This window comes from Chaetura pelagica, unplaced genomic scaffold (genome assembly GCF_000747805.2).
Source record: "Chaetura pelagica isolate M959 unplaced genomic scaffold, ChaPel_1.0 scaffold72, whole genome shotgun sequence".
NCBI lineage: Eukaryota > Metazoa > Chordata > Aves > Apodiformes > Apodidae > Chaetura > Chaetura pelagica.
The window spans coordinates 3,294,565-3,304,585 of NW_009952560.1; the positions used below are offsets into that span (position 1 = coordinate 3,294,565).

At 53.8% G+C, this 10,021-nt stretch overlaps 2 protein-coding genes across 2 annotated transcripts in view; one reads left to right on the plus strand and one right to left on the minus strand.

Moving 5' to 3' along the window:
• Positions 1-57: 57 nt before the first annotated feature.
• Positions 58-390, plus strand: EMC6 (ER membrane protein complex subunit 6). The gene has a single exon (XM_010009081.1). It carries the CDS (start codon positions 58-60, stop codon positions 388-390), a length of 333 nt encoding a protein of 110 aa, XP_010007383.1.
• Positions 391-3,148: 2,758 nt separating this feature from the next.
• Positions 3,149-10,021, minus strand: part of P2RX5 (purinergic receptor P2X, ligand-gated ion channel, 5) — a 10,010-nt gene continuing 3,137 nt past the window's right edge. Inside the window, exons 3-12 of the mRNA XM_010009082.1 lie at positions 8,222-8,293; positions 7,218-7,293; positions 6,767-6,863; positions 6,314-6,394; positions 5,395-5,533; positions 4,863-4,999; positions 4,491-4,584; positions 3,939-4,004; positions 3,645-3,727; positions 3,149-3,224 (exon numbers count right to left, since the gene is read on the minus strand). Coding sequence (XP_010007384.1) covers positions 3,149-3,224; positions 3,645-3,727; positions 3,939-4,004; positions 4,491-4,584; positions 4,863-4,999; positions 5,395-5,533; positions 6,314-6,394; positions 6,767-6,863; positions 7,218-7,293; positions 8,222-8,293 — 921 coding nt within the window. The remainder of the gene's footprint in view (positions 3,225-3,644; positions 3,728-3,938; positions 4,005-4,490; positions 4,585-4,862; positions 5,000-5,394; positions 5,534-6,313; positions 6,395-6,766; positions 6,864-7,217; positions 7,294-8,221; positions 8,294-10,021) is intronic.

The following is a 10,021-nucleotide window of genomic DNA, read 5'->3' on the forward strand; positions in this document are numbered from 1 at the left end:
GGCCCGGCCCCACAGCGCGTGTCTCGTTCCCCGCAGCGCCCCGGGCGCGGAGCAGCCATGGCCGCGGTGCTGGCCAAGCGCGAGGGGCCGCAGTTCATCAGCGAGGCCGCCGTGCGGGGAAACGCCGCCATCCTGGACTATTGCCGGACCTCGGTGTCGGCGCTGTCGGGCGCCACGGCGGGGATCCTGGGCCTGACCGGCCTGCACGGCTTCGTCTTCTACTTCTTGGCCTCCGTGCTGCTCTCCGTGCTGCTGGTGCTGAAGGCCGGGCGGCGGTGGAACAAGTACTTTAAATCCCGGCGGCCGCTGTTCACGGGGGGGCTGGTGGGAGGGCTCTTCACGTACGTGCTGTTCTGGACGTTCCTGTACGGGATGGTCCACGTGTACTGAGCCCCGGGGGTTTTTTAATGAAGCAGAAGGACTGTTGCCAAAAATCATCTACCCAGCTGACCTTTTAAACCATCGTTCACTGCTTGTGTTGTTAACACTGTCAGTAAATTATGTCAGAGTACAAGTAAACCAGTGGAACTGTTCTAATTAAACTGAATGTGAAGCAGCACTTGGGTGCCTCCCACGGGTGTTTGGTGGCTCAGGGATGGTTTCTGGCCCTGCTTGCAGGCACAGCTGTTGGGCTGGGTTCATGTGGTGCCTCATATCCTGTGTTTTGGTTCAGATACACCAGCTACAGCCCCTGGCCCTGCACACAACTCCTGCTGAGCAGGGTGTGAAGACTGAGCCACAGACACAAGGAAACACTGCCCAGGAGCCTGGAATTGGGTGCAAGGGTTGGTACAGAATATAATGAAGTTGCAGCTGCAAGTGTCACATCCTACAGTTGCTCCACGTACACACTTGTCAGTAAGTGACCCTGACCCAGCTGCTGTTCCCTGGCACCCACACACTGGTTAATGGTCTCACAAGTCACTTTGCTCAGTTTTGGTCCTGTTGGGTCCCAGGAAGCAGCCAAGAAGGAAGGGCAGTGTCCTGAGCACCCTGCTGAGCCTGCTGGCAGCTCCTGGCCCTGGGCAGGGCAGTGTTGGGCTTCCAGGGGTCTCTGGCAGGAACAGAAAGGAAAATCCCATCACTCACCATCCAGGCAGCAGCTTTGCTCTAGCCCTGCTCGTGCAGTATTTGCAGACTTAAATCTGAGCACAGTGACTGAACTCTTGTACAACAAGGGGTTTTATTCTGCAGTTCCTTACAAGAGCACCCACTGCTTCCTCTGGTTACTGCTGCTCCTTGAACTGGTCACTGCTTTTCCAGAACACTGAGACACGTTCCCTTCTTGTGTTAGTTGGACAAAGATTTTACAACACAATTTACAGAAAAAGTGAAATGCAGTTCTACCAAAGGTGGGTTTGAGACATAAATGTTACTTCAGGTGTGTTTCCTTCTGGGAAAAATAAAAGATGTTCAAGGTTTGAGTTCCCAGAGCAGCATGTGCTGGGACAGTTGTGCCAGCAGGAAAAAAGGGGCACTGGCTGCCCCTGCCTGGGTGTGTTTGTTCCCCTGCACTGATCAAGTACTTTCCAAACTGGGTGGCTGAGCACAGGTCTGTGTCACACAGAGCAGGGGGTATGTGCAGCCTCAGGAACAGCTTGTACAGAAGAGAGACAGTCCCCTGAAGTGACAGATTTTATTGCTGTACATTAAATACAAGCAGGAATAATCATTAAAAAAAAAAAAAGTTAAATACCAAGCTCCTGAGCATGAATCTGGTTGTTTTATCAAGAGTTGTGGGGATTGTGTTAACCAGAGGGGATAAAGAAGAGAAATACTCCAGGGTCTTTTGGGACCCTGAAGACTTAAACTGAGGAAATCCCTCAGGTCACCTAACAAGAGGATGTTGCTTTGCCAAGTTGGAATTGCACCAACCTCCTTTCCCCCCCCATCAACCACAAACCCTCTGTCCCTGCCCTGCCTGGCCCCTCCTCTGGCTGCTGTTACCTGCTCTGTGCTCAGAGATGCTGCTTCTCTGGGCCAACCAGGCATGGAGGGCAGGTGGGGGCTGGGACACGGCTTGGTCCTCCATTCCCAGCTGCAGCAGGACCTTCTCCTGCTGTTCCTGAGAGGAGCAGAGCATCTCCCTGTGGCTGCTGTGAAGGCTTTTCCTGGAGGAGCCCCATGGCTGGCCCCAGTGGTCACACACACCCTGCAGTAAGAGGAACTGGCCCTGTGCCAGCTCAGCCCCAGCCTGCACAGGCCTGTCCTTGCAGGATAATCATCCCCTTTCCCCTGGGAGCTGCTGGAATGCTGCATCTTTCATTGCACTTCCCAACAGGAGCAGTCCTGCTGCTTCACATCACATCTGGGGTGTCACACAGAGAGAGCTGGAAGCAGGGCCAGGAGCCAGTGGAGCAGGAGACAGGTGGGATCCCAGGCTCAGCCCCTGCTGTTCCAAGTCACAGCCCCTTGGCACAGGGGAGCAAAGCACAGGGAATGCTGGCTATGGATGGAGGGACAGAGATATCAATCAATAGGTATGATAACATGAAGGCTTTTCCTGGAGGAGCCCCATGGCTGGCCCTAGTGGTCACACACACCCTGCAGTAAGAGGAACTGGCCCTGTGCCAGCTCAGCCCCAGCCTGCACAGGCCTGTCCTTGCAGGATAATCATCCCCTTTCCCCTGGGAGCTGCTGGAATGCTGCATCTTTCATTGCACTTCCCAACAGGAGCAGTCCTGCTGCTTCACATCACATCTGGGGTGTCACACAGAGAGAGCTGGAAGCAGGGCCAGGAGCCAGTGGAGCAGGAGACAGGTGGGATCCCAGGCTCAGCCCCTGCTGTTCCAAGTCACAGCCCCTTGGCACAGGGGAGCAAAGCACAGGGAATGCTGGCTATGGATGGAGGGACAGAGATATCAATCAATAGGTATGATAACATTCATTTGGTGCCTTCATGTTCCTTTTATAAAATCCTTTTATAAAATCCATTGTGACGACACCGTTGCAAGCTCAGGATGCCAGGGAACATCTCGGGGAGAGAAGGGTGTTCTTGAAAGGACTTGTTGGGTTTTCTTCCTCTGGGGATCCTGGTAATGGACAGTATATCTGATCTGGGGAATCTCCACCTCCCAGTCTGGGTGTGATTTCACACCTGTGTGGTTTTCCTGGAACAGGAGTCCAGCTGGCAGGCCCAGCCCTGGGCCTAGAGCCCCCCCAGCTGGTCAGGGCTCTGATTCCTGTTCAGGGCAGGGCTGGACAATGAATTCCTGGAACTCGACCTGAGGAAACAAGCACAAGTGTCTGACGAGACAAACAGGCTCTGAGGGCAGGAGTTTCCAGCCAGGGCTGTCACTCCTTTCCACAAGGGCCATCACCCTCTGTACAGATACAGCCCCAGTCCAGTTTTAGGAGATTTTGGAGGCCTTGGAGTTGCCCTAATTCCATCCCCTGTCACCATGGTGACAGTGCAAGGCCATTTATAGCCCAGCAGTGACACAGCAACTTCCTCAGCTCCCAGCTCTCTGTGGCAGTGAACCATGGAGGGAGGAACTTGGCTGGACTCATTTGCAGGAATGTCATTTCCTGAAACTGCCTCTCGTTTGCCATTACTGTTCACTGTGTCCCTGCATCATTTTCTGCTTCTATTAGTCACAACAATAAAGCCATTACACTTAAACACAGAAGCTGACCCCACTTACTTTACTTCCTCGTACTTTTTGCCTCGGTAAAAGTTGCTCTTTTTGATCAGATACAGCAGCACCAGGTCACAAAAGAAAGCTCCCTGCAGGCAGAAACAACTCAGGGTTTATCTCCAGGGTAGAAGGGTTCTGATCCACTTAACACTAATCCAAGAATAACTTGCACAAGCTGTATTTTCCTTCGTGTAACCTCTAACGGAGAAGATACAATCAAACTGCCCCATTTTACCCTCCCAACAGCTGAAGGAGGGGCCTGGTGCCCACGTGTTACCTGAAGGAAACAGCTCCACTTACCGCCCCCATCAGAGCCAGGCCTGACCCGATGTTGATGATGGTGGGAATGATGTTAAATTTCCCCGCCTGAAAGGAGAAAGGTCATGAGGGGGTTGGTGAAAGAACAGCCCAAGCAACCAGTGCAGGGTGTGGTTTGCACAAGGGAAGTGCTGGTGCCTGATGGGGGGTTTGTCAGCAACGAGCAGGAACAGCCTCGGGAAACCTGCAGTGAACAATCCTGGAGGCAAAAGGTCTGTGTGTGTCTCAGCCCCAATGGGCCACGTTTGCATTTCTGAGGTGGTGGTGTCACTGGGTCAGGCTCCTCTGTCCTGCAGTGCAGGTGCATGGAAAACAAGGCTCTGGGGCACTGTTGTACTTCACAGGAGCCTGGTTTTAGGCAGAGGAGATGCAGACTCTTCTGTCTGCACCCCAGGTCATCCTGTTTCTCATGCAGGACTGGCAAGAGCCCTTTCCTACAACAAGCCAGAGAGGCTGTTCTCACCCCTGAGCTGCCTTCCCACCGAGATGTTCCCCCCTTGTCTCTCCCCAGGCCCAGCTCCTGACTGGTCTCACCTTCCCGTTCACCATCACATCAAAGCGGATCCCATAGGCTTTAATGAGCGTCCGGTAATCGACCCCCTCAGCATCCTGGTAATACTTGGCAAACCTGGAACACAACGGTGCTGATTGTAACTCCATCAGCTGCCCCTCCCCACACAACAACCCTCTGAATCCAAGTATCTCTTCAGGCAGATCTACTCCCCTACCAAACCAAACCAGCTCTAGCTCGTCACAAGCACAACTCCCTGCCCTGCAGGGCAGTGTCCTTGGCTGGGGCAGTGCTTGGTGGGATCTGGTACCACTTCACTGGCCACCTCCAAGACCTACCAGTCAAACCAGCTCAGCCCCACTGTGGAACTGCATTGTATTCTCCTCTTCACTCACCTGAAGTTGTACCCAGAAGAGATGGACTTTTCTGCAAACTGGTTGTCCAGCCGGCTAAAAGAATAGTGAGGGTTACATTCAGAAGGGGCTCTATCAAGATCACAGTTCCATTCAATCTGAATTCCTATCACACCACCCTTAACGAAAGAGAGAGACAGTGTGAGTTGCTTTCAGTTCAATTAAAGTGCCTTTAAATTTGCCAGACTTTTGGGCAAGTTTTCCCCAAGAACAGCTGCATTTCTGGTCACAGACACAAGCACATGCATTTCTGATGGGCTGAGCTTAGGGTGCTTGTCACATCACCCCACACACAACCCTGGCTTTCCCTCTGCTGGTATCTGAGGAGGCTTCTCATCCCCAGACACTGATTTAATTAACTAACTGTAACATCCCTCAGTGGAGAAGAGGCTCTTTTACGCAGGGATGAGGTTCACAAGTGCAGAAGCTGGGCAGGAGGCAGACCCAGCCAGGGCCTCCCCTCACGGCCACCCAGCCAGCTGGGAAGCTGCATGAGCCCGTGGGGCACTCCTACCTCCAGGGCCATCTCCTGGAAGTCGCTCCCAGCCCACTGGACAATGTTCCCCAGCAGGAAGATGGGGCAGTAGGGATGCTCCCTGCTGTAGCGGCAGCTCTTCAGGTAAGACTCATTGTCAGTTGACAACACGTTGACCCTGCAGGTGGGGAGGAGGGAAAGTCACTTTGCCCACCTCTTCCACCTACACAGCCCGTGCCTCCCAGCCCACAGAGACTTCTCCAACACCCCTCGTGCCCTCAGGGATGGCTCCTGGCCAGGAGCCTCCTCACCCTGCCAGCCCAGAGGGGCTCACACAAAAGGTGTCCAGGCCAGAGGGGACCAGGCCACCTCAATCTGGGCCCAAGGAAGGGCTTGCCTGGAGCTGGTGCCCAGGCTGCTCCAGGGCCTCTTGCTTTTCTTAAGATAAAAAAAGAATGAAAATGCTGGAGCTGTTCACCTGAGCCTGGCAGAAGAGCAAGAACCTGCTCCTCTCTGCACTCCTGCTGGAGCCAGAGCTGCAACAGGTTGTTTTGCAAACAAAAATTTGACATCTGCATTTTTTCCAACCTTCTCCAGGCCCCTTCTTTTTTTATGGAAGAGGAGGAATATCTGGGAGCAGAAGCAGCTCAGAAACCTGGCTAGCTGGCAGACAGATCCAGCGCCCTTAGGAGCTCTGGTGTGTCCCATGCTGTAGGAGCCACCTCAGACCTCAGCTGGTGAAGGACAGCCCTTAGCCCAGCTACTCTCTGAGAAGCCCCAAGGCCTCATTAGCTCCTTTTTCCTGCACAGCCTGAAGCCAAAGGCCTCCCCCTGCTCCTCAGAAGAGGGAACATCCACCTACCCACCCCCACCCTCAGGCAGAAGGACAGAGGAGCAAACCAAGATTATTGGCTCTGGGTTGGAGAGGACAGAGGGGTCTCCGAGCACCTGCACTTACTTGGAGAACTTAAACTTGGGGAAGGAGATTGAATTCTTGATGTAAACAGTGAAGTTCTCTGCACTGGCAAGAAGTGGTTTCCTGGAAGAGAATGGGTGGGTATCTGCTCATGTTCATATCCTGCCCACAAGTTTCACCTAGAATTGCCCTTTTAGAACCAGCTGTTTCACCCCCCGTGCTGTGCCAGCCATGCCACCTGCCCCACACTGCCAGCAAGGAGCTGGTGAGAAGCTGAGGGGAAGGATTAGAGCTGGAAACAGCCTTAGGAAAGCTGGGAGTCTAAGCAGGGGAGAGCAGAGGGCCAGTCCTGCCTGGGACAAGGCAGAGGTCCCCCCTGCACTGGAACAGCCAACATTCAAGCAAGTGTCCAAGCTGAGGGGACCCAGAAACTGCCCTGAATGACACACAAGCCAAACAACACAAGCTTGGAAATGGCACAGGGTGGCCACGTACTTGGGCTTGGATCTTTTCTCCACAGGGCACCAGGCCAGTATCTCACAAGTCCCTTTGATGCTGTCCTTGTCTCTGAGACAACGGCCAGTCTTAACCCCTGCAGCACAGACACCACAGAAAATGTCACACAGAGCAGCCACCTCCTCTCCTTGCCCACAGGGCACACAGAAATCAGATGCTTTTCACTGCCACCCAAAGCCCTCCTCCCTGCTGGGAAAGGGCCTCTCAACTGGAACAGCCTCTCTCTTCTCCCTTCTCTGAGCAGCCCAGGCTGCTCTGGCCCAGCCACCTCGGGGCTGTAAGCAAGGCAACAACCTCAATCAAAGATGGTAAAGAAAAATCCCTGCCACTCTCTGTCATCAGAGATCTCTGGGGTTGCAACACAGGCCGATGTCTCTGAAGGAACCTGCCTCTACCAGAAACTGTTCAGGAGGAGGGACCTTTCCCTTACCATTGCCAGCCACCACTGCTGCTCCTGCTGGGCAGTCCTCATCCTTGTAACACAGGGCATCAGGAATGCTGGCACTCTGCAGGGTGGAAGGGGACAGGAGTGAGACCCAGGGCACGAGGCTCAGAGGGGTAAGAAAGTGCTGCTGATGTGGAGCAAATCCTCTGCAGGATGGTGAGCACTGAGGAGGTGGAGCTGAAGAGGTGACTGCAGGTGATGTGCAACCAGCTCAGTGTCACAGCAGCAGCAACACTGCAGCTCAGCACGACATCCTGGCATCACTCCATCACCCCAGGCATCACTCACCAGCACCCAGCAGGAGGCCACAGAACTTCACCCTAAGAGAGAACCTCTGATGAAAGCCACAAGCTCCCCAAGCTCAGCTGCCCTCCCGGCTGCTCTCCGGGTTCCTGCAGCCACCAGAGGACAGCAGAGCCCTGGACCTGCAGAGCTCCGGGCTGGGCTGCCCCTCTGCTTGTCATACGGTCAGTTAATCACTGCTACCTGGAGACAACACACCTTGGATGGCCAGTGTGCTCCTCCCCCTGGCTCCAGCCTGCTCTGAACCACCTCTCCAGAGAGAAGATTCCAACATGACGCTGTTTGAAAGGCGTCCCATGTCCTGAAGGTAACAAAAGCCTGAATGTCCAAGGATGGGGCTCTAAGAAACCCATAACTAGACTGAGTCACCTCAAAGTTGTTTTCCCATGGCCTTTTCTGACCCCGAGAGATCACTTTCCTGGTCTCATCTCCAGCTGGGCAGATGTTCAACACCTTCAGCTAAAGTTAGCAAGACTCTACAAGGATCAGTGCCTCTGGAAATGGAGGCAGCTGAACCCCCCAGGTCTGCAGTAACCAGTCCAGTTTTCCCAGCTATTACACTACAGACAAACACCATTTGCCTTCCATCCATCCTTCCTGTGGCCGTTGCTCCCCAGGTGTCCTCTGCCAGTTCTTACCCCTGGTTTTGTAGGGGTCTGGGGGCCAAGGGGCTCAGTTCTTCCTACCTCAGGACAGGTGTCTTGCCTCTGGTTGGGGGTCACAATCAGATTCGTCATGACAAAGAAGACGTTTTCACCCTGCAACAAGCACAGTCAGGCAGGAGGAGTTAGAAAGCCTGTTTGACTCTTCAAGTACCTGTTACTAGGAGGATGCAGTTCCCCCCTCCCTGGTGCTTGTCAGGCTGAGACACAGCAGGGCCCTCTGTCTGGATACTGGTTTGGGTGAGGCTGGTGGGTCTCTGTGACTTAAGGGGTTCTGCTTTGGAGACTGGGTTCACTGGGTGAGCAGGAGTGCAGAGCCTGGCCCCCCTGGCTGCTCAGCAACCACTTGTCCTCCTGTTCCATATGAACAGTGTGCCTGACCAGGGATCAAAGGCCCCATCAGTGCAGAGCTGTGGGTGTTTGCCCTCAGCAGGGCCAGGGTGGCCACCCCAGCTGTGCTGTCACAAGCCCAAGCTCCTGGAGCAAGGCAGCAGGACACCGAGCAGGACCAGGGACACATGATGGAACAAACCACAGCACTTCTGGCACAGCTGGAACAGAGAACACAGATCCCATATGAGGAGAGGCTTGACAACATTTTCATACCTAAAATCCTTATTCCTGGCAGTGCAGGTTCCCTCTGTGTTTAGGCAAAGCCCCAACATGTCTGGCTGACTCTTCTCCTAGAGCTTCCTTTCTTTGTACATTTACAGCTCCTATTTGGTCCTTTCCCCACACTCAGCAGAAAGTTACATGAGTTACCTCTTGCCCTTAATGTTTTCCTCTTAGCACCAACCACCAAAGGAAACCATACAAGAAACAAGCCTGAAGACAGTTGTGCAGTCAGCAAGAGGGGAGACAAGGCTGATTGTTGCAGTGCTGCAGGTGGGGGCTTGGTTTGCCACTCAGAACTGAAACCAAAGCTGGAAGAAACTCTGTCCTTCTACCATGTCTGCTCCACACCACAGAAAAGGTTTATTTCTGCCCATGCAGGAAGGGGAGGAGGGTGAGCAGCAGCACCAGGCTGCAGCTACATAAACACAGGTTGTCTCCTGGGGAGCCTGACCCTCATCATGCTGAGGGGCCACATGTAACCTCAGAGCCAGCCCATGGTCCTGAAGTGAGGCAGGGCAGCCCTAGAACCCCAAACAAAAGATCCTCATGGGATTTGGTAACAAGAACCAGCAGTGTGCCAGGCCACTGCCACCCATGACACTGGTTGCTTGGGTGAGTGAGCACTGGGCTGTAAAGTACCTGACCAGAGCAAACTCAGCCAGGGTGATGTTAGACTGGGGGCTTGTGCTGAAGCTCAGCAGCTTCTGTGGACTGTGGATGCAAATGCAGACATCACTGAAACTGCTGGAGATGCAGAGCACAGAGTCACAGGGCTGAGTAAACATGAGCTGCAGTGAGAGGAAAGTGAAGCCTTATTCTTATGTACAGACAAGTACATTGCTCAATTTACCACTTTCTGCCCCATCAGCACAAGAACCTGATTTTCCCCTCACACCTTTCCATGCCCATGGGGGACACTAGCAGGAAAGCACAAGCAGCTGTTGACAAGCACAGCTGGGCAACTTCCAACCTGGTGCCAGGCCACATCTGCTGTCATCTTTTCCCCCTGAGCATCAGCTTTGCACCTCATCTTGTCCACGACAGGGAAGCAGCAAGGCAGGTTTGGCCAGGCACAATTCAAGCAACCCTCACCACTTAAATTGCACCACATTTTCTTCCCATCTCCCACCTCTAGGCTGCCCCTGCATGCCTGCTCTAGCCCAGGAATGGAGACAGACAGACACTTTGCTCAGCTGAGCAGTCCTGCTG